At 31.0% G+C, this 24,944-nt stretch overlaps 3 protein-coding genes and 1 long non-coding RNA gene across 4 annotated transcripts in view; 1 reads left to right on the top strand and 3 right to left on the bottom strand.

Annotated features, from left to right (window-relative positions):
* The window catches only part of LOC134693057 (uncharacterized), a 64,631-nt gene extending 55,383 nt beyond the window's left edge, over positions 1-9,248 (top strand). Inside the window, exons 2-4 of the long non-coding RNA XR_010102320.1 lie at positions 2,696-2,751; positions 5,784-5,838; positions 6,981-9,248. This is a non-coding gene — a long non-coding RNA (uncharacterized LOC134693057). The remainder of the gene's footprint in view (positions 1-2,695; positions 2,752-5,783; positions 5,839-6,980) is intronic.
* Positions 9,249-16,403: 7,155 nt separating this feature from the next.
* Positions 16,404-17,795, bottom strand: LOC134692057 (complement C1q-like protein 3). Its single transcript, XM_063552420.1, has 3 exons — positions 17,708-17,795; positions 17,185-17,238; positions 16,404-16,848 (listed from the first exon to the last, which is right to left on the bottom strand). The coding sequence occupies exons 1-3, from the start codon at positions 17,793-17,795 to the stop codon at positions 16,418-16,420; spliced, it is 573 nt and encodes a 190-aa protein (XP_063408490.1). The 3' UTR covers positions 16,404-16,417.
* Positions 17,796-19,760: 1,965 nt separating this feature from the next.
* On the bottom strand, positions 19,761-22,423 carry LOC134693535 (uncharacterized). The gene is made up of 4 exons (XM_063554373.1): positions 22,400-22,423; positions 21,920-22,115; positions 21,082-21,243; positions 19,761-20,704 (listed from the first exon to the last, which is right to left on the bottom strand). Exons 1-4 carry the CDS (start codon positions 22,421-22,423, stop codon positions 19,761-19,763), a joined length of 1,326 nt encoding a protein of 441 aa, XP_063410443.1.
* LOC134692858 (uncharacterized) lies at positions 21,926-24,788 on the bottom strand. The gene is made up of 2 exons (XM_063553467.1): positions 23,405-24,788; positions 21,926-22,115 (listed from the first exon to the last, which is right to left on the bottom strand). Exon 1 carries the CDS (start codon positions 24,711-24,713, stop codon positions 23,421-23,423), a length of 1,293 nt encoding a protein of 430 aa, XP_063409537.1. The 5' UTR covers positions 24,714-24,788; the 3' UTR covers positions 21,926-22,115; positions 23,405-23,420.
* Between the last annotated feature and the right edge of the window lie 156 nt (positions 24,789-24,944).

The following is a 24,944-nucleotide window of genomic DNA, read 5'->3' as shown; positions in this document are numbered from 1 at the left end:
TGTCCTATTAAGTATATGGTAAGCTCAGCATTTTAACCCTTATAAAGTCGATATGGTTTGTCTTTGCCCATGACGTTTTATGAAAGTAGGCTTACTGAGTCGACTATGATCTTAAACTTTTGGAGGTGATATCAGATAAAATAAAAATATCTGGGTTGCATATTTATCTTTGCAAGAGCTTAAGGTGGTACGTCCCACTTCAACTACAATTAATTTGGCTCGTTTAATTTCCTTAAAATTTTGACAAAGTATTTACTTTGACCTTTTGACAAAAATATAAAAATTTCAAAAACTTTAACCAACTGTTCAATCAGTTTTACAAACACTTTTTTTGATCATCGGGAAGCTTAATATTCCCTTATGAACACAACGTCATTAAAACGTTCTGCCGATTTAACAGAGTTATCTTCCTGTAGTGTTATGTACCACCTTAACATAAACTGACAATTTATCGTATCAGTCATGTAGACACTTAATTCAAGATAAATTCTTACAAGGACATTCATTAATCGGAATTACATAGTTTATCAATATCATCAATGTTCAACTTGTCAATAGTAGGAATTTGATCGCATACATGAAATTCCATGAATACATTTTCCATGCCAAGAAGTACATTAATTCCCGTGAATATTGGTTCAGACTTTCCCAAATTTATCAAGTTCTTTGTCATAATGAGGGTTTATTTACGTGACCCTATTGATTTTCACTTCTTACCTTTTCTTATCCTCAGACAGTTTAGAAATAAATATGCGACATTCCGGGTCGGAACTTTTAGCAGTGTTGATAAATCAAAGTATAGGGTATTTAATTTCTGGAAAACATTTTACACTTCCGTTTTTCTGCTTTAGAGAGTAGGATGATGATATGGTATTGTAGTATTGGTAAAGATTTAACAATCATATTAATCATTTCAGTAGTGAAAAAATACCATCTTACGAACACTTCTAGCAAATAGTTGATCATGCAACGATTAAACATGAGATACGTTGGGTGATTGAAAATTTATTTTTCTAGTAAAAGTTAGCTATATATAGAGGCCTGACATTTAATGGTTTTCGTTTGTATCTGTATAACATATTTTGTTTTTTTGTACATGGTTTGGTACATAATTCTTGAATAATGAGGTTTGATTTCTCTTCTTAATTGTTTAGATTAGTTTTTTCGGGGCATTTGAAAGCTAACCATGTGCTATGGATTTTGCTCATTATTGAAAGCAGTATTGTAACCTATACATGTTGACTGCACTGTAATTCATGTCATTTGGTCTACGATTGGGAGTTGAATAAGGCAGGATAACAGACACTTTGCTACAGCTATTATTTTGAAATAAAATATTTCATGAGAAAAGTCAAATGAGAAAGTACTCATTATGGTAACATTTATTGGTAAAGTCATGTGACATTAATGATCAGACGTAGATGACTACGGGGAGCTTGAGGGGAATCGTTATATATGTTTTATGTTGTTATTTAGCACAGATGACAATGATAATGGTACTCATACAACGTCTTCCTTTATCTATAAAATAAAGTTGAGGATGGAAAAGGGGAATATGTCAAAAAGACAACAACCCGACAAAAAAACAGAAAACAGCCCAGGACCACCAATGGGTCGTCAACAGTCAGAAAATTAATTAAAACAACATCTTACTCTATAAAAAGGAAGATGTTGTATGATTGCCATTGAGACAACTATCCACAAAAGACCAACATCACACAGACTTAACAACTATAGGTAACCGTTCGGCCTTCAACAATGAGCACAGCCCATACCGCATAGTCAACTATAAAAGGCCCCGTTAAAACAATGTAAAGCAATTCAAACGAGAAAACTAACGGCCTTTTTTATGTTAAAAAAAGAACGAAAACAAATATGTAATACATAAACAAACGACAACCACTGAATTACAGGCTCCTGACTTGGGACAGGCACATACATAAATAATGTGGCGGGATTTAAAAAGGTTAGCGGAATCCCAACCCTCCCCCTAACCGTTCTTATATGTATATGATAGTTGCCAGATAATTTGAAGCAATACTGTAGTTAAATGATAAACAATTTGTGTGTTCTGATGTTTTCGATCGGTAAACTAATGTCATCTATATTTGTGAACTGTAAGTTTTTTTTTAGTTAATTGGAAAGTGTTTTTATGGGTTGCAGCGTAAAAAAAAGTAAATGATACTTCATAAATTTGTAACATGCGTGACGCGTAACGTGATTTAACATCATTAGGAACAATCAAACACAAACTAAGTCAAGGATACAAAATTATTTGTTAAGAGCTTCGAGTTTTAATAGAACAAACGAAAAATCCATCTTTTGTCAACTTTGCTTGAACTATATATGGTGGAGAGTTGTGTTATTGACACGCCTACCATATCTTCTTATATCTATGTATAGTGTATTGATAGTATATTGTAACACACATTATTGAGATTAACCACTAATTTACTACATATAGAGATGTAAAGTAAACCAAACCAGCCCTGGGAAATCAATTCGTCAAACATCAATTATTACCAACACATTTTCCCGCCATTATATATGCATACACCCACGTTTCAGTCGATAGAATAATTTCATGGAAAATATTTTCATAAATTAAATGATTTGATAAAATATTTATATTTTCTATCGTTGACTGTTTTGTATTGATTGTTATTACTCTAGTTTATTTTCATTGATTTTGCAGACGACATGAAGATTTTTAACTGGTGACATATTTGCCGTATAAATCATCTAATTGTGGTAAGTTTGTTTAATATCTTTTTAATGTCTTTATTTCAGAAAAAAACATCAACGAAGGAGAATGCTTCTAATATAAATAATTTGCTAAAGTACTTATTACTATATTTCCTCTCAGTGTTTGTATTATATCTGCATTGTTGTATATTCCATAATGTATCAACAAATTACCATATACTGCAATTTTACGATATTAATATACATATATGCGTAACACTTGTAATTCAAGAAGACCTTCGACCTTGATTTGCAACATGTTAATATCGACAAAAAGGAAGTAGTTGAGTATTTTATAGGAGTCAGCATAGTATTTGAGATTCAGTATACACACATTTTGCAAGTAAAGATTTTCCATTATTATCGTTAAATTAACGTTACCTTTAGCCTGTTTAGCATTATCTATTTTTTAATTAAGTCGGATACTATACTATTACATCAAATAACTTGAATGACAACACAAATTGCGAATTTTGTTATCATCATTACTTTTTTTTTATATGCGATCAGACCAAAAATACAGCGTCTATACATGGTTTTCGAGTATACATTGATTTACACAGGTCTATCTGTATATATATTTATATTCGTTTAAAAACATAAAAAATGTTGCTATTATTCATAACGTGCTGCTCGGTGTGAGCCAATGCTTCGAGTATAAGGCTGTTCTTTGAGCTATATTTGTTTCCTTTTTACACACTGTGACTTGGATGGGGAGTTTTCTGATTGGCACTCATAACATATCTTCTTAATGTTAAATACATGAAGGGATATATTTTTCGAAACTATATTTGATGAGATGTCCTTGATCGCAGGGTGAAAACTTACAAAAAAGCGAAGCAAAAAGGGTTTAAGGATTTGGAATATATCAGTGAAATAAAACTACGGACTATTTCCACGAATTTTTGTTTGTTTGAATTTACAGAAGATCTATGCATATCAAAGATATGTGACCTCTGTCCTCCTTATTTGGTGCAAGCGATATTCTCTGTCTTTTTTGTAACCTTGATTTGTTTTTTATCTACTGCTGCCTCAATTTATCAAAATATTTAAGTTTTCAAGGCAAACATATATTAAAATTGACAATGGAAATTGGGAATGTGTCAAAGAGATAACAACCCGACCATAGAACAAACAACAGCGGAAGGTCACTAATAGGTCTTCAATGCATCGAGCAATATCTGCACCGGAGGCGTTCTCGGCTGTATTTTTACAATTTGGTTTTACTTTATATGGAAGTAATATTTGTTTTTGGCTTGGGGAAACCCATTATTTATTTATAACCTCGGCGGCTATTATAACTGAATCTTTTGTGCATGTATTTTATAGAGTAAATCATAACATTGAAACTTCTGCTTTGGTTTGTTCATACCTTTAGACATTACTATAAAATCTATATTATCGTAAACAAAGTGATACTATAGGAATTGAATATGGAACAATAGCACTATAATGTGTTCTCAGTTTATTTTCGTAACATTTTAATTACACTATATGAACACAAAGACAATGATGTACGGTGTCTTTTTCAATTACATTTTACCACAATCTTACGACATTTGAGATTTCTTTAGAATTAATCTGTTGGAAAGCAATCGTGAGTCCTTCAAGGAATCAAATCCATTAGAGCTGTGTGATATAAAACAAACCACATGATTAAATTATCTCAGCTATGATTGATGTGCATGTTTTAGCTTGTTTTTTATTAGGATGTTTAATTAAAATTGAAATATCGAACTATATTCAAGCCAGCCTTTCAAAATAAATCTGTGACCTCAGTTTGCCAAATACAAATATAAATTAAATTATGAAAAAGTTTTTCACAAAAAGGGTCAAAACGCCAAATGTAAAAATTTACCAGTGATAGATTTTGTTAATGATTTTCACATTCATTTTATTATTTTTGTATAATTACACATTTGACGATTTTGGTCAGCTGATCCGTAATGGATATACTATTTATCAAAGGTACCAGGATTATAATAAAGTACGCCAGACGCGCGTTTGTCTACATAAGACTCATCAGTGACGCTCAGATCAAAATAGTTATAAAGCCAAAAAAGTACAAAGTTGATATACAGGATGGGTTACGATTATATAGTGGGAAACGTTCGTGTCTGTCACATGATGTTGTCATTTGAACGATAATTTTAGCATTGTCACATAACCAGGAGGTGTTGCTTGCTTTAAAACCAGGATAAACCCATTATTTTGTCTTAGAATGTACCATAACAAGTCAGGAATATGTTATCAAATACTCTATGTATGTTGCCGTTTGGTTTTATAGCACTTCAGAGTTTTTCTTGTTCCGTTGTTTTCTCTTATAGATGATGGTTTCCCTCAGTTTTTATTTTCAACTCAAGTTTGTTTCATGACTTTTGAACAGCAGTATACAACTAATGCGTTTATTAATTGTGACAAATCTGGTCTTGCTCTTTTTGGAAATTTAGTGGGTCCTCATGTAACACCTTGATATGTATCTCCTTAAATTATTTTTCTCTGGAATAAATATTGATAAACATCTGTTAGCTTTCATTATGATCATGAAAAGTAATTTCACTGAATCACGACTGTTCGATGACGACCAATTTCTTAATGTTGACGATTAGGTATGATATTTATTTGATTTGATGAGACTTATGTTATAATGTACTTTTGTAATTTAATCGATCAGATTTATTAGCAGTATAAATTATTATCATAACAAATGAGGAACACAAAAAGCACATACGTATTGAATTGAATCAAAGTATTGATTTATTTAAATACCATATTCAATCCCAACTACAAATAACGCCACTTTTGTTAATAAACATACAAGATACAAATATGTTCATAATAAAACATACAAAGGACACACGTAATGAATTGAATTTAAATATGGATTTATCGGTAGTCTTTATTAAATCACAGCTACAAATAGAAAGCACTTTTGTAAATGAATATTTTCGGAACAAATAGGTTTATTGTACATTATATTTGTTAACGTCCATTCATTATATAAATATTCATATATGATTCTTTTGAATATATTGCAGGTAAGGTTTATTCCGTCTCGTGAAATGTGAACAGATTCTATCTAATGATAACCAGGTCAGTACATTCAATTACATAAAAAGATAGTGGTAAAACATGGAAAAAGGAACATAAATAAGTATATAACTATATCAAATTATTAATATTACAAAACGTTTCTGCGGTAGTGGTTGATTTATTGATTGTAAATTGCTTAACGTTCTCTGGCAAATAAATCATTCATGTTCACGACGAGACTTGAAAACGTCTTTTGATCTTTGATAAAATCTAAATTACTAAACGATCCACTGTCGGTCTCAATAAAAAAGATGTATTTCCTTTATCTGTAAATATTGGCAGAAACTTTGAGACCAGTTCACTGATAACTAAAAGAGGCACGAAAGATACTAGAGGGACAGTCAAACTCATAAATCGAAAATAAACTGACAACGCCATGACTAAAAATGAAAAAGACAAACATATACACAATAATGCACAGGACACAAAAGTACCAGGATTATAATTTAGTACGCCAGACGCGCGTTTCGTCTACATAAGACCCATCAGTGACGCTCATATCAAAATATTTATACAGCCAAACAAGTACACAACATAGAACATAGAAAACTAAAGAAAAAGCAACACGAATTCTCACTAAAAACTAGGGGTGAACTCAGGTGCTCCTGAAGAATAAGCAGATCCTGCGCCACATTTCGCACCCGTCGTGTTACCTCGGTTATAGCTGTTCTACAGATTATGATCAGACAATTAAAAAAAATATACATTCTATGCATTATCTTAGCTACATTCCTGTAACATATTTTCACACTTACTCTCCAAATAATATGTCATCTTCCTTTTGTCATTCATTAAGGTAATTTTAGTTATTTGGTGGTAGCTGCAAGAGATGATATTATGCGTGTTAATTTTATTAAAATATTGGTCTAGGTTGACAAAATGTGTTACAAATCAAATGAGAAAACTAATGATCACCCTATGTTGATTTGTTAAAATGTTTGTCACGCCAGGGCCGAATTTGAGATTCAAAGATAATGCCCATCGGTTTACCACACAGCGGGCGTTGTATTTAAAGCTTAATTTATCGACTAACACTGTCACAGACATAACATACGCCATCAACGGAAATATGATTGTAAATATATTGTCGGTTGTTTGGTTTGTGTTGGTTCAAATCATAATACTTAGATTTTATCTTTCAGGTTGGTACAAAGAATAGCAAAGAAATGAAATGGGTTTATCATGATTACTTTATCAAAATGATTTGGTTGTGGACGCCATTGTTTGCCAATTTAACAAAAGTCAATTCAACACGGAGTAACAATGTCAAGTATGACGTAATGAACGACCAATCAATGGACGATTCAATTATGACGTTACCAACACAACCATCCAATTACGATCATCTGTTGAAAGTTCGTCTTCTTGCGCTAACAACGTCTTCCATCGCAATAGAGTGGAATTATGAAGAGACTGTTTTTCGTAATAAAACGTTGCTTGGATCAAAAGTGGAATATTTTATAAATAGTGGTAAATTCTCTTCCGATATGTTACAACCGCATATACATTCTTTTACGTGTGACCATTTAAAAGTTGCAACAAAATACACCATTTGCATTTCTGTGTATTTAAGTGAGCTTGTTTATTTAAAAGAGGATGATTCAATTGTTCTATCAAAATGTTTTGGAGCTGAAACTATACCATACATTCGTAATGATTCTATTCTAGTTCTTATTATTTTACTGTCGTACTATTTATTTATGGGAATGATAGGCGTTTGTCAATGGAAAAGGAAGTGTCGTATGCAGAATTCTAAAAATAGACGAATTGAGATCGTGCATAATACCGAAAATAATGTAAACAGTAATTCGACTATGCGATTCCGTGAATTGGAGGAGCGACAACGATTGACCAATCCAGTATGTTCTATTGAAGAATCACGCATTTGAAATAGTGCTTCGTTAATATCTCCTCAGGGTAAACCAGCTTACAAGTCATAAGAAAAAGTTTCAAAATGTCGTGTCATAATGCCATTCGAAAAGCCATTTGTATACGATTTTTGACGTGGGAACATACACAATGTGGTATTTAATGTGGATGTACTATTCGTCGTCCATTTAATTTGGAAACGCAAGTGAAGATTTTAGAAATATACAAATATTGACGTTTTTGTATTGGACTATATGCTCAAGAAATCCAAGATAATTTATATGAATTCTTTTTTTAAACTTCAACAGAAAATATTTCAATTTTAAATATCGATAACTGGCTCGTTTTCATATAAATAAGGCCAGCTTAAGATGTACTACTTTGGTAAGTCAATGATATTTTGTGTGCAGTTTGTAATTAGTATAAGAAATCGTATTATCATGGAGAATATTTCATCTTGTACGTCTAGTCTTGTTTCATTGGCTTTGAGAGTTTGTATCATTTACACGACAAAGTTTGCAATTTAAATTTTAACATTTGTATTATAGATCAAAATTCGATACAGGTGAGGCAAAGCTATGGGTCAACATTTTATTAGTACAAAAAAATAATAGAACAAAACAACTTTCGACACGTTTTATTGTTTCCGTTATTCATTAATGAAATATTAGTATGATGTACTCACTTTTTCTTAGAATCATATAAAATTTGGATAATTTATTGTTAACAAGCTTGAATTTCTTTTATTGAGATGATACAAATATGATTCATTGACCATTTTAAGTATTCAAGATTGATTCATTTCATTTAAAAAAAAAACTCGTTTATGTGGGGATCAAATGCCATTGTTAACACAAAAAACCAACAATGGTTATGTATTTGAAAAAAGGGAGACATGAGTTCAAGTTTTAAATGTCCTACTAATGTATAGACTACATTTACCTTGGGTTCTTACTCGAATGTAAAATGAATAAATGTGATCAATGCATTAGACCGTTGGTTTCCCGTTTGAATGGGTTTACACAAGTAATCTGGGGCCCTTTATAGCTTGTTGTTCGGTGTGAGCCAATGCTCCGGGTTGAGGATGACAGATCCAATAGTCAATGAACATGATAATACCATCAGCGGCATATATGACAATCATCAGGCAGATAAATATATATATATATTACATCATAGAACAATAATTTAATTTTGGATGTAACGCGTCTTTTGATTGGCTGACGTTATTTTGTAATCAGCCCATAGACATAATATAGTCATGTGACCGTGACCTCATCAAAGTTTTTTCATGGTTTTCTACGGTTTAAAATGGAATTAAGAATTAAATTATAAGAAATGACTGTAATATTTTTTCTATCTATTCGCAAAAACAATAAAAATGGACTGCACACTGTTAAATAACCAGTGTGCACTATTTTTTTATGTTATTTCTTCATAGACAGAAAAAATATTACAGTCATTCCTTAAATAAACAATGTACTAATATTTTTATATTGTCTATAATCTATAGGTGTTGTTGTCTCTTACATATTATTAAAATAAATTGCAGTATTAAAACTAGTGAAAGTGATTGGTAATAGTTTTGTTTTGTATAAATAGTTTGCTTTAGAATATTACATTTCTCCCAACGGATATGAACAGTTATGTAAAATTTGAAATCACAAAAATACTAAACTCCGAGGACAATTCAACACGGAAAGTTCCAAATCAAATGCCAAATTGAAAGCTAACACACATCAAACAAATAAATGACTACATTCACATTACTGACTTAGAACAGATATCTTCTTATGTAGAAAATGGTGGATTAGCCCTGGTTTTAAAACTAGCTAAACATCTCACTTGTATGAGAGTCGCGTCAAATTCGATTATATTAACAACGATATGTGAACAAAACAAATAGACATGATACGAAAAAAAATGTCAATAATAGGGGTACAGCAATCAGCATTGTATTATAATCATAAATACTAAAACAAACCAACCACATATGTTATAAAGAAGCACAAAATGGCATATAGTCACAGCATATGATCAAATATTATTAAATGTACCATAATACAATAACACAATGATGATATGTATAAGTACAGAGCCACGACATATATATGTATCACAGAAACATAAAAAGGCATAGAGACAAAGCACATTAGCAAAAATGAAAGACAAGAATACACAAATGTTTTACAATAGCACCATAACTAAATGCAGAAAAACAGAGCTACGGAAATCGTTCTTTAGAACACGAAAATGGGAAAAGCATTATAAAATAGAATATGGCAATACTGTAAAACATTTAAAAAGAGACAACCCAAGGAAAAAATAAGAAGCGAGACTGAGTGCGAAAGTGTATCGTTCTTTGCCTGCCTGCTTAATAAATACACTCATTATAATAGATACCAGAATATATCTACGCCAGACGCGCGTTTCGTCAACAAAAGACTCATCAATGACGCTCGAATAAAAAAAAATTGTAAAAAGGCCAAATCAATTACGGAGATGAAGAGCACTTACGGAAAAAATCCTAAAAGATTTGCCAAATACAGCTAAGGTACTCCATATCTGAGATACTTACTTATTTAAAAATTCAAAGTTTTGTTAACAGTTAACAATGATAATGCAAGTCAACACAGAAGTGCGACCTACTGGGCTGGTGATACACTCGGGGGATTAAATCTCCACCAGCAGTTGCTTCGACTTAATGGTTGTAAATACACTCATCAGAGGAACCAGGATTGAAATTTTTGTATGAACGCTAGACGGGCGTTCCGTCTGCAAAAGACACACCAGTGACGCCCGAATATTTATTTTTGAATAGGCCAAATAAATAACGAAGATGAAAAGCACGAAGGATAAAAAACAACCTAACCCAATGCCAGCTATGTTTTTATACATCCTGCAAAGCCAATTAGAATCACATTTGCCTCGAGTGAAATTTCAGACTGGAATTGTCATATGACCGTAATTTTATTTTTATAGCTCGCTCTAATGTTGTGCTGTCATACCACTGTCCCAGGTTAGGGGGAGGTTTGGGGTTAACCCCGCCACATTATGTATATATTCACTTTTTTTTTACATAGAAACAGCCATTAGTTTTCTCGGTTAAATTGTTTTCCATTGTCATGTAGTGACCGTTTTTAGCTGACTATGTGGTTGGGCTTTGCTTATTGTTGAAGGCCGTACGGTGACCAATAGTTTTTAATTTCTGTGTCATTTTGGTCTCTTGTGGACAGCTGTCTAACTTGGCAATCATACCACATCTTCTTTTTTTATTTTTTTTTACACCAAAGTCAACTTTTTGGGTCTTTTAAGTAAACAGGTGAGCCTACATAAATACATGCTAATTTTGTGCCTACATTCCTATATGCTTTAATTAATTCATGAACTGGTTTTTTGAACCATAATTCCCTAACAAACTTTCAATGCACTCTAGGGAAAACAAATAAAATTATCTAATATACCATAATGTCATATTTAATGTTGATTTTGAAAAGAACACATGTTGCATCGTAATAATGTTGCGATTTTGTTATATTATTAGTGATGGTTAGAGAATATTATGTAATACTTCATATTATTCATGTACCATATGTCAATTAAACTTAAGAATGTAGCGATATTATAGTACAGTGAAGTTTGAAGGCAATAGTATTAATTAAGTATGATCCTGAAAAAAAAATTGGCTTTAAACAATAAAGATATGTTATCAATGAAAAAAGAATATTTAAGAAAGTAATGTATGTTTGACACGTATTGATAAGGCATTGTAGTAAAACCCTTAATATATCAAATTCCTATTTTTTTTAAATGATATGATTGATCGCATGGACCTAATTCAACGCCTAATAACTATATAAATAAAACAGGATCAAAAGTAAAGTACCTTAAATACCGATCTTCAAGGAAAATTCAAGGCATGGTCACACTTGGTTTTGAGATTTTAACCTTCCTTATTATTATTATTGATTGATGGAACTACAAACAATTCAAACAATATCAATTGTTTTGAAAAAAAGTTGTAACATAACAGAAAAACCTGCTGTATGAGGAAGATTATTTCGCAATTAGTGCAGCTGACTGAATGCTATTAAACCATAGCCTTTAGTTTAAACAAGATATATATATTTTATTTATTCTTAGTTCTTTTTTTCTCCAACAAACACAGAAAAATTTATTTGTTCGATTAAAATCAAATCAGATAATTACTTCTTAAAATATCTCTTTTTGCAATGTTCATGTTTGATTTAAAATGTAAATATAACCAACTTATTCTTTATTTCCCGTATGCTTAAATATGTTAATTTTTCTGTTAAATTGTCCCTTTTAAAATTGTTATGCGATGATGACTGATGTACCCATATTTTGACTATTTTATTAATTGTGACTGTTTATTTAACGCATCATGCAAATATAACGGAATTTGATGAGACTGTTATTAAAGAGAGAGGGTTAGCGCTATAGAACCAGGTTTAATCCACCATTTTCTACATTTGAAAATGCCTGTACCAAATCAGGAATATGACAGTTCTTGTCTATTCGTTTTTGATGCGTTTTGTTTTTTGATTTTACTATGTGATTATGGACTTACGTATTGATTTTCCTTTTGTGATTTTACTTTTTATGCATTGGACAAGTGCGTTTTTTTCTAATTTTGAATCAGAATTATGCAATTTATTTCCAGTTATACATCAATGTGTTGTGTGTTTCAAAGTAGGAACTATTATATGCTTGCTAAGATAAGTAACGATCATTATAAATGGTAACTAGATAGTACATGTATGATTCATTTGCTGTCACAGCTGGAAAAAGAGATAGTAGACCCTAATTACATAATGGGAATTAAAATATATTTTTTGTGTATTAAAAATAATCTATATTATAAATATAGATTCTTACACTGCAACAAGTGTATTACGATATTTCTCCACTCGAGACAGTTAAATTTTATTATTTAAAACGCGAGGCTACCGGTATATTGTTGAAGAAAACCCACCAAGAATAATAGGATTGTAAATCTTCTTATCAAAGAATCCAATTGTTTATGTCGGTAGTAATACTCATTTAAAAGAGGGACGAAAGATACCAAAGGGACAGTCAAACTCATAAATCTAAAATAAACTGACAACGCCATGGCTAAAAATGAAAAAGACAAACAGAAAAACAATAGTACACGTGACACAACATAGAAAACTAAAGAATAAACAACACGAACCCCACCAAAAACTAGGCGTGATCTCAGGTGCTCCGAAAGGGTAAGCAGATCCTGCTCCACATGCGGCACCCGTCGTGTTGCTTATGTGATTTCAAATCCGGTAAATAGTCTAATTCGGTAGGTATATAAATATCATATATATAAAATATCATTTCAAATCCATTATTGTTCACGTTAAAAAATCAATCTCTTCAACTATCTTATTTAAAAAAAAAATAATACGAATACAATATGCCATTTTTGAAATTTCGCAATTTTGTTAGTGTTAAAAGAAGACAGAGCCAATTTAAAATATATTTGAAAGATACTTTCAACATATAGCGAAATAAACATTATCACAGCGTCATATGAGTACTGCGAAATTCTACTTACAATTTGTTCAATTTCGTAAAACTACCTGTATATTGTTGAATACTGATGTCTCATCCCCAAGAAAATATATACCGTATAGAAAATAACAACGAGAACACTCGGAATGATGGTCTTCTTATTTAAGAGTCGACAAAATCAAACCAAAGCTTATGTCAGTGGTCAGTGATAATACTAATTTAAAACAGTATTTTAAACCCATTATTGTGCACGTTTAAAAAATAATCTTAAAACTATTTTATTTGAAATAAAAATATAAATACAAAATGTCTTTATATTCAATATTTATCACAATTTTTGTGTTAATTTTTGTGTTAACCTTTTATTGATAAGAGTCATATCTTTGCTACATAATGATAACATAAAACATGCAAAGAAATAATGTATACCAATGGAGTTCTATTCGTTTATTGGAGTGTTTAACACAGTACTAAACACTATTGCAAAAAAGAGCAGAACAAAAAAAAATAAATAAAAAACTGTGAACATAACATAAAAATTAAAAAATGACCAACACGAACCATCCAAAAACAAGGAGTGATTATACATATTTTGATCTTTCAAAATTTTGTACGCGCCATTCTGCTATTTGAAACAAGAATTTAAAAATATTGTTTTGAGTAAGAAAAACTATTTTCAAGTTGTATCTGAGAAGTCTGAAAAACTAATGGAAACCCCTTTTCTTTTTTTTTCAGAATTTTCCGTTCAGAGACTTTTTAAAATAATTTTAAGAATATGTGATTTCGAATGTTGTTAATTTATTTCAGCTGCAGATATATTTGCATTTCAAAAATAAGAAATAGAATTTGACTAGTTATTTCAAGATTGTAAATATTTGCTGCATATTTGCACTTTTGTTTTGTTTTGTTCTTATCTGCTCTGACCAAACACGGCCAGTGAGGAATACTGCACGTAGAAACATTATTTAAATTTGGAACTAGAGTAAAATTTTGGCACAACATAATTATTCAAAACTGCTATAGCATAATGTACTCTGTTGCTTGCTATTTTAGGAGGGATTTGCATCGATATCAGTATATGGTAATACTTTTTTTCTCAATTTAATTGTTTTATGTCTTTTGACCTGGACGTTTCTCTGTGAATTAATAATTAAAATAGTAATAACTTAAATGTGACAAATATTGAAAGAGAGGAACGAGAGATACCATAAGGATAGCCAAACTCATAGATTGAAAATAAAATGACAACGCCATGGCTAAAAATAAAAGACAAACAGACAAAAAATAGTACAGAAGACACAACATAGAAAACTAAAGACTAAGCAACAGGAACCCCACCAAAAACTAGGGGTGATCAACACTATAACTGATTTCAAATATCTAAGTTTTCAGAGTTTGCAAGGAAGTTTATGTTTGTTAATAGGTAGGGAGCTGTACACATATAGATTTTGGCTATTTTTTTTTATTTGGGGCGCTATTGATAGGAATAATTTACTCATTGTGGTACTTAACACATTGACTAAAATTTATTTGGCTTGTTAAAATTTTCATGAAATTTTGAAAAATATTTCATACGACCCTTTGATAAAAGTATAAAAATTTCAAAAAACTTTTACCACACATTTTATCGAAAACAAACACTGGATATATAGGAGTTGTGCAACACAAATTTTTAATCAATGAGAAGCTTAATAATACCAAAACAATAAAAGGTGGTTAAAACCTGAAACTGGTTTTTACAGAGTTATCTCCCTGTTATTATCTGTACCACCGTAATCAATAAAAATAACAATTTACTCTCAAGCAGAAAAATTCTTATGGCAAAACAACAAAAAAACTGAAAGGTGAAAACGGAACCTTCGTTAAAGCAACTGAACCTAAATATGATATATCTATTTGTGATATAAGACATAAACAGATGGTTTCACATTTTATATCAACGTCCGTTCATGAACTTGGATTGCAATCTAAATTAACCGTTTTGAATTCACGTCCCTCAATTTATTTTTTGGAATTCGAAGCAAATTTTAATATAAAAACTACCGAATAAAATCCCCTCAGAGTAAAGATAAAACACTTAACCATTACTATGGTATTCTTTAAGTATCCTTTTGTGTTCATTTATTCTGCTTTCAAAGGTAAAATGACATATCGTCAAATAACGGCAACAGTAGCATATCGCTGTTTGAAAGAATAAATTGATTGAGTGAAAATAAATCCGGGTTACAAAGTTAAACTGAGGGAAACATCAATATTAGAGGAAAACACCAAGCTTATATGTATATTAAGATTCAACGTGTCGGTCTTCTACATATCCCGGTATACATTCTTATTTTATGTTCATTTCTACCTCTTCAATGTGTTTTTCACTAATCAGGAAGGGAAACGGATTTCAAAAGAATAGTTCATGTCATCGTATCGAGGCACATGAACATGTGTTACTTCTAATTTAGTCATGAAAGTAAGGTTCAATTACTGGTAAGAAGTGCATGATCAATTGTTCTTTTAACATATTTATTGAATGTCTAAACGTTAATACATGTGATGCGTTGTTCATCAAAGAATGTTGATAATCAATATGCTGCTATAAACGTAAAATATATAACACATTATTTAGTCCTAATGGAGAAAACATTTTTTTCTTATTTTTGTGCTTTTACACATTCCTGACCGGTGTGAGAAAAATAGTTCTCCTCACTAGTGAAAAAATTGTTCTAGGCAAATGATTGGTTTAAATTAAATTGTGAATTTAAATTTTCTTGTTTTCTTCTTGATTTTCTTTTGACGTCATGAATAAGGCGACCATGCATCATGACGTCACAACAAAAATACACAACTGTCATCAAATCTTTGAATAGAAATCATAAGAAAAACAGATTCCACCGCCGCAAATCGTGTAATGCCTGTACCTAGTCAGGAATATAACAGTTGTCCATTCGTTTTTGATGTGTTTTGTAATTTGCTTTTGCCATGTAATTAGGGACTTTCCGATTTGATTCAGGTCTGAGTTCAGTATTTTTGTGATTTTACTTTTTACACTTGTTGCAGTTGTGGAATCTAAAAATAGAATGAAATTTTGATTAAGGGTGTTAGAAAGTTTTAGGTAGACAATGTAACGGAAAAAAAGTCGATTACAAAACAACATAATCAAATACATTATAACTATTTATTCAGCTATGAGATATCCGGAGAAGGTACTGTAGTTATTATTGCTACTGTAGATTTTTTGACCATTACAACTCGAAGAACACCTAATATAGACGCGATCACCTTTCTTTAACTTGAACACGACATCAAAGGAACCAGTTTTATGACCGTCGCCAATCGTAAAACTTCCAGCGGTATTTGTATCATTGTTCCATAAATGAAGAAATAAACTTTTTCCAGTCACTGACATCAAAACTGCAGAAAAATGATAAAGACCAGGTATTGGAGCAGTAAAGACACCTGTAGTGACGTCATATGCGTTCATGGTATTTGTCCATAGCTTATTAAACTTTACAATAGCATTGGCCGATGCAGTTTGTGCAGAAGTCAAATAGAATGAGAAGCCAGGTGTATCTTTTTGTATCGATGCGTTTCCTTGTCCTACATGCCCTGAAATAAGATAACAACACAATACTGATTTCTATGTACAAAGTTGCCTTATCATAACAATACATTCGTCTGATTTCCTTTTCCAATAAACATAAATTCTGCTTTTTTACTCTGTACCAACAATCTTTTATTTTTTCAAATGATATGCAACTTCTTTGTTAATAGCAATCAGCATCATTTTGAATATTCAATTACATTTTTATAGACATACGTGAAATAGAGATTATGAAAATCAGAATATGTCTTTGATATATGAGTATGACATATCAGAACCACTATGGAAAAAGACAAGGAGAGGAGAACAAGAACAAAATGTATGAACTAAATCATTTATACCTGTCCCTTTCAGCTTTAACATCCTTCCAATAAGGTCATCAAACAATGAGTTTTCTACAAAAATAGATACAAAGGTTTAAAAATCAGAACTGTCAATCGTTGATCTCGCTTTCAAAAGTAAATTTCATTATATGATGCAAGCTTAAAATTATTAATTTCTTTTGATTTACTTCATCTTATCTTTTGCAGTTCATAGATACAAAATCCAATTTCACTTGCTTTTTAAAAAATCTAACAAGAAGAAAATAATAGACCTAAATCAACTATAAATATAAAGCTTATCATATTCCAAAAACGCAATACTTTAAACCTTTAATGCAGTCCAACCATATGTTCCACTACATGAGTTGATCACGACTCATATAACCTACCGAGCTTAATAGTACATGAGCTGTAAACGACTCATTTAAATTACCAATATAAAAGGTACACGAGCTGTTCACGACAGCGACATTGGCTCCTCATGACACATTATTACCTTAGCAAAAAACTATAAAAGATTTCCAGGACACATAGAACTTACCAAGCTTGGAACTACACAAACTAATAACGACACATAAATGTCCGCTTAAAACAAGACATACTATTGGTAGATGCTGTAGTATAAACATTATTGCACTTGTCGACTGTAGACATAACTAGAAAAAGATTCCTTATATACATATGTACCTGTCTAAAGGTGTATCATGCTTCTAGTGTCATTTAAGTAGGGCTCCGTGTAAAAATCATGCAATGAGTAATACATGGGGTCAACAGATTATCACCAAATTTGGTATGTTATCTTGCCTTCAATCAAGATTGATGTAAAAATATTCATTTTTGTTGCTAGGACACTTTGGTTGCCATGGCAACCAACTGTCAGATTGTTGGTTCTGGTTTAGACAAATATACACAAATTACAGTATATTAAACATTCATTTACAAACAATAAATAAAAAAGCAGACAAATTGCAGTGATATATTATTTATTTTCAGATATTATCTAAACACAATAACAAAAAATAAAGAGATATTTCAAATTGTTTTTCTTTGTTACCTCTGTACCAAAAAGGGGTACAACACCATTTTCTTTATATTGGAATTTTCTTGTTTTTGACCAATTTTGAAGTTAAATTTTTTCACAAAACCCAACAAGTAACATCATATTATGTATATACAAATAAAAGAATACTTATTGGAGTTAAACCAGAAATTAAAAAAAAATGGTGCAAATTTACAAAATTCAAATAAATGAATGGCTACAAAAGGGAGGTAATCCATTTTTCAGTTTTTCCTTATTTTGACCATTTGTAATGATAACAATTCAACATAACTCTTCAAGTAAAACTGTATCACTTTTTAGCAAATTTAAGTTTTTTAAAATAAATATCTTCTAAAGGAAAAAAAAAGTGTGCAAGTTTACTAAAAATCAGTAATTTAATGACAAAAAAGGGAGGTAATCCATTTTGTTGCTTTTTTCAATTTTGACCAATATTAAGGACAAAAGTTCTAACAAAACTCTTGATGCTAAACTATAATACTTTAATGCTTATTAAAGTTTTTTAGTTGAAAATCATTCAAAAAGAATCAATTATGTGTGCAAGTTTACTAAAAATCAGTAATTGCATGACAAAAAAGGGAGGTAATCCATTTTGTTGCCTTATTTCAATTTTGACCAATATAAAGGACTATAAAGTTCTAACAAAACTCTTCATCCTAAACTATAATACTTTAATGCTTATTAAAGTTTTTTAATTGAAAATCATTCAAAAAGAAACAAATATGTGTGCAAGTTTACTAAAAAATTAGTAAATTCATTGAATAAAAGGGAGGTAATCCATTGTGTTGCTTTTTTCAATTTTGACCAAAACGAAGGACTAAAATGCCAACAAAACTCTCCATGTTAACTAATACTTTTATACAGATTAAAGTTTTTTTTAACTGGAAATCTTTCAAAAAGAAACCGTAATGTTTGCAATTTTACAACAAATCATTAAATCCATTACATAAATGGGTGGTAATCCACTTTGTTACTTTTTCAAATTTTGACCGAAATCACGAGTTTAAACTGAATATCAATGAAAAAAAACCATCAAAGTCTTGCACAAAATTCATAACCAAATGAGTAAAATTCATGAAATAAAAGGGAGAAAAAACAAACCTCTTCATGTAAAACTATAATACTTTTATGCTAATTACAGTTTTTACCTAATTCATTCAAAAGGGAACAAAAAACTGTGCAAGTTTACTAAAAATCAGTTAACTCATGGAATGAAAGGGAGATAATCCATGTTTTGCTTTTTCCAAATCTTAACCAATATCAAGAATTAAAATTGTTCTTGAACTATTTCAGAGAGGAAATGATTTTTATTGAAAGTTTACATAATTCAAAATGATTAGTTGACAATGCAAGTAGGTTATCTGTTTCAGTCTGACTATCTTTAAATTTTCAAATTATTAAAGATAAAATTCTATCAAAATTATACAATTAAAATCATAAAACTTATAACTACATTTAAAAATGGATAAAATTGAATTTTGTATTTTTCAAACATTTCTAAATTAACAAGCTTTTAAGTGAATATATGCACTATTTCTTAACAGTCATTTGTTGTTTTTGCAGAGTTAACTGATTCAATTAATTCAGATTGATTTATTGCAACAGCAGCAGCTACCAAGTCATCATCTTCAGGTACTATTTTCTTGTTGTTACTTGCATTAGCTGATACCAATCGTGAGAAGAAAGATGTAATTTGAGTACTATTTAAACATTCGTTTAACTGAAATACACGTCTGCCCTCAGTATCCCTCATTGATTTCATTTCTAATGCGACATCATCTGGACTGCATTTGTTTTTACTTTTCTCTCCTTCATTGAATTTCTTAATAAGGAAGTTTTTAATCTTGGTAGGAAATCTATTCACCTTTCTGGCCCTTTTTAATGCCCAACCCATAGGAAGGGTTTCTACAGCTTGTGGATTATCTGTACATTGGCTGGCAACATTTTTCTTCCTTGTAACAATAACATTGTTGCAGAGTTCTGCCCATTGCTTGCGAATGATATCATATACCGATTCTCTTTCTAATCTTAAATCATGTTTACCTAATAAAACATGATTTTCTAGAGTTCTGTAAGAAGCATAATGCTTAATACAACCTGGTTCTGGGCAATGAAAGGAGAGTGGTGTCTGCAAAGCAGATGAACTGACTGGTCTTATTGTTGTGGTCTCAGTACTCATTTCATTTTCTACAGCATTACTTTCAGCTTTTGTTAACTTGATCTTTCCTTTGACCTTTGATGGCAGAACAAAATCTGTTACAAGAGTACATCCAGTTTCATTTTGACAATGGCCTGATAATTCAGTTAACTCACTATAAGTCATTGACAATCCATCCCCAATACCATAAGCTTTTCTGAATACAACACCAGATTCTGTGTACTGAAAATCGTTGTAATGTGTTATATTTTTTAAAGTATGAGTCTTGAGAATATGTTTTGATGTTTCAACAATAACATGGGCCACTTGACATCCAGCTACACCTGTAAGAAAGGGAATTGAACTTATTATATAAAACTTAGCAGATGCAATGATTATGTCTTGACCTTTGACCTTTATGTAACACATAGTTAAAGGTGATTTTGTTTATAGAGCTGGTAAATTAAAATTGTATTCTGTACACCTATTAATCTTTTAAAGAAGTCAACTGTCAATTAATTGATTGTCTCTTGTGCTGTATTTTATAATTGTTTTTTTTGTATAGTTTTACTCTGCTATTGAATCAAGGCCTCACTTTGAAGCTACACTGTGACCTATAATTGCTTAAATTTACTAATTTAAGTCTTGGATAGAAATATGTCTCAATCAATGGTTATCATACCACATCTTCTTATGTTTAAAGAATAAATTTACAATGTACCTTTTCCATAATCAATTGCAGTTTTCATGTCGTCTGCATTCAAAATATTATTTCCGGTTGCCACAAAGGATCTCATCTTGGTTCTCATATGAGCAATTTTTAAGTCACAGTAGGACTTTCCGGCCTGAGCCTCTGAATATGAATATTGCTTTATTTGAATACCTGCAAAAAATCACAAAATAAACATGAACAAAGATTTGAGAGTCTACTTATAAATATATAGCTTATATTTTGAAGTATTTTCTTTATTTTAAAAGCTTTGAACTACATGTAGGTTGGTTGAAGTTCCTGTTTGTATTCCTAAATATTTTTGTGTCTTTTTTTCTTGTTCATTTAATTTTATGATCTTTTGAATAAGTCCTCTGCCAAATGTTTTTTTATATAAAACATATGATTGCAGCATATCAGAATATTGTTTTAAATTTGTACTGTGATATAGTGCAACTTTACATAATAATGTGGATTCATCTATTTTCGTGGATACCAATTTTCGTGGATTGATGAAAACTTATATGTTCGTGGATATTTAATTTCGTGGTTTTGTGGAAATCTGCATACAAGCCTATAGAAAATTTGGTATTTGTTGAACATTTAGTTTCGTGGTTCGTCTGTTCCCACGCAATCCACGAAAATTGGTATTCAACGAATAATAAGGAATCCACAGTAGCCTGACTTTTTTTGTTTTTTTATCATATTAATAGATCTTTCTAAGTTGCACTGTTCTTTCCATATAGAACTTGTAGGACTAAAATGATAATTGCAGTATAAAAATAAAATTCCACTTTACATTCAGTTAAGCTCTGTATAAGTAGGTCAAATATCAAATTATATCTCTTACCTGTTCTATTGCTAATTTGAGGAATAGCAATCCACAAATGTCCACAATGGTAACAGCCCGCATTATCAGAACGAAGAAACATATCTGTCACCTGAGGTAGTTGGATTTTAACTGTTTGCAGCACATGTTCCAACAGTGATGCCACTGCAAACCAATCTTGTTTAACATTCTCAAGAACATGAGTAAATGTCCTATGCTGAAATAAATTATCATAATAATGTATTTATCTTTCTTACTATTCAAAACTTTTTTGTCCCTAAAAATACTGTAACAAATGAGTTGTTATATTGTCCATTGTCTTTAAACACTTTATTGAAGACTTTAAATAATTGTTACATTTTATTGGTATCCAATATTTGTTAACATACAATTACAGTGTTTGTAACCTTAAAATCAAGCTTCACATCGGACTTTTATAAGTTTGTGAGTGAATTGGTCCAGTTTATACAGCAATAAATTCCTAAAGGCGTTTAATCCTACAGTATTTTCTTTTAAAGAATACATTTTTGTCGAGCCTTCGACTTAAGTCGAAAAAGCGAGACTAAGCGATCCTACATTCCGTCGTCGGCGTCGTCGTCGGCGGCGTCCACAAATATTCACTCTGTGGTTAAAGTTTTTGAAATTTTAATAACTTTCTTAAACTATACTGGATTTCTTCCAAACTTGGACAGAAGCTTGTTTATGATCATAAGATAGTATCCAGAAGTAAATTTTGTAAAAATAAAATTCCATTTTTTCCGTATTTTACTTATTAATGGACTTAGTTTTTTCTGCGGGGAAAGATAACATTCACTCTGTGGTTAAAGTTTTTAGAATTTTAATAACTTTCTTAAACTATCCTGGGTTTGTACAAAACCTGGATAGAAGCTTGTTTATGATCATAAGATAGTATCCAGAAGTAAATTTTGTAAAAAAATAAATCCATTTTTTCTGTATTTGAAGTTTAAATGAACTTAGTTTTTCTGCAGGGAATCATTACATTCACTCTGTGGTTAAAGTTTTTAAAATTTTAATAACTTTCTAAAACTATCCTGGGTTTGTACCAAACTTGGACAGAAGCTTATTTATGATCATAAGATAGTATCTAGAAGTAAATTTTGTAAAAAGATAACTCCATTTTTCTGTATTTTACTTATAAATGGACTTAGATCTTCTTCCAGTTAACAGTTAACATACAGTCTGCAGTTAAAGTTTTCAAAACATTTATTAGATTCATTAATTATTCTAGATTTTTACCAAACTTGGACAGAAGCTTCTTACAATCATAAGATAGTATCAAGAGGAATATTTTTATTGATTTTTTCCCTCATTTTTGTTGAGCCTGCGATTTACAGCAAAAGTAGGCGAGACACTGGGTTCCGCGGAACCCTTACTAGTTTTTCTTAATGAGTTACATATTTGTTTTTCGTACATTTTTTATATAAATAAGGCCATTAGTTTTGTTGTTTGAATTATGTGTTACATTGTTACATTAAAATTAGTTACCCCAATTTCACCACTTTCATCTATAAATGCAGACGCTGACATGCCAATGTTTTCCCCTTTGGCCAAACCAATCTGTTTGTTTCTCTCTGTATCTCATTGGTAGAAACTTCATTGCCCAGTCCATCACTAAAACTCCCTCAAATCGCTTTAAATTATCTAGCTTTTGAGTTCTAAAAAGGTCTTGATTCACATTTCTAGCAATATGTGCTTTCCAGTCGTTGATTTTCTGTAATGCATCCTGGAAGTTTTTGGTGGTATCCTCTTTGAAGTCATCATCTCCCATCTTACCAATACATTTGAACACATCATCCTCTATGCCATGTAACATTTCACACCTATCACACACTAATGTATGAATGTGCTCACAGGGACTTTGAAATTGACAGTTTTCAGGGTCACTCAAAAGCCATTGAAGACAATGGTCAGCACACAGGCAGTCTTTTTCCAGATGAAGTTTATAATCGGTTTTGAAGTAAAGTTTTGCTGATGTGATATTTTTTTGTATCTGTTCGTGTTCTTCAGTTGATAGAATGGATCTTTCATAAATGTGTTTTGTAATTTCTTTAAGTGATTCAAAACCTTCAATTCCCTCATCTGCAATATTGTCTAATCCGTGTAAATTGGTGCGTTTAGTAGCAGCACAAGTATTTAGAATTTTAAATAAAGTTGATTTAGATAGTGGTTCAAAATTTGATTCTGTGCAGTATGAAAAGTACAGGTCTATAATTTTGGAGTGATTTGTTGTTCTGATTACATCTGGTATAGTTATATTTTCCCCTGAATCCATTTTTAAATCTCTTGTACCATAGGATACTAGCTGCATAAATGAAGTGTCAAAAAAACAACTTATGGCATGTTCAAGCTTGCTGTCATCCATTCTTTGATGTGGTACTTTTATTTTATTTTTGACTTGAAGACCCAAATTTGTAGAGGTATTGAAATGAAGTCGTGCCTGGTCTATACGATAAATGGTTATACCTGGTATTGCTGTTTGAAGTTCTGCCTTGGTAAGTCTATTGGTGATTACAGATAGAATTTGCATTTTTAAGGAGTTGTCCACTGTTTCCATGTAGAGTTTTGAAAGATCTTCTATCATAGCACTCTCTGTTGGTAAAGATGTGTCCCTGTTTTTAGTTAAAACTTCATCTTTAAGTAAATGTCCTTGTTTTGGAGCCATAAAATCCAACAATGAATCAATAGATTCATGTGCTTTCCGCTTGTAATATCTGATTGTTGAATCTTTTAAATCTGTAATTTCTTTTTGTAGTGTGGAACGTAAGGGGCTCACATTGATTGATTCCATTACCATGTTTACTTTCTCCAGTGCAAGCTCACTACAGTCACTCCAATTAGAAGTCTGGGAGTTTGTGGTCTGAGAGTACTGTGAATTCTGAAATAATATGTGTAAACATAAATAGACAATAAAACAAGAAGCTAATAGAAAATATGGCAAAAAAATAATAGTAGTTATCTTTGTGTAGTCAGGGGCTTACAGAATTTTGGAAGGTTACAAATATATTTCTTTTAAAAGTACAAAAAA

Source organism: Mytilus trossulus, chromosome 12 (genome assembly GCF_036588685.1).
Source record: "Mytilus trossulus isolate FHL-02 chromosome 12, PNRI_Mtr1.1.1.hap1, whole genome shotgun sequence".
NCBI lineage: Eukaryota > Metazoa > Mollusca > Bivalvia > Mytilida > Mytilidae > Mytilus > Mytilus trossulus.
This window is presented reverse-complemented; position numbering and strand designations above follow the sequence as displayed.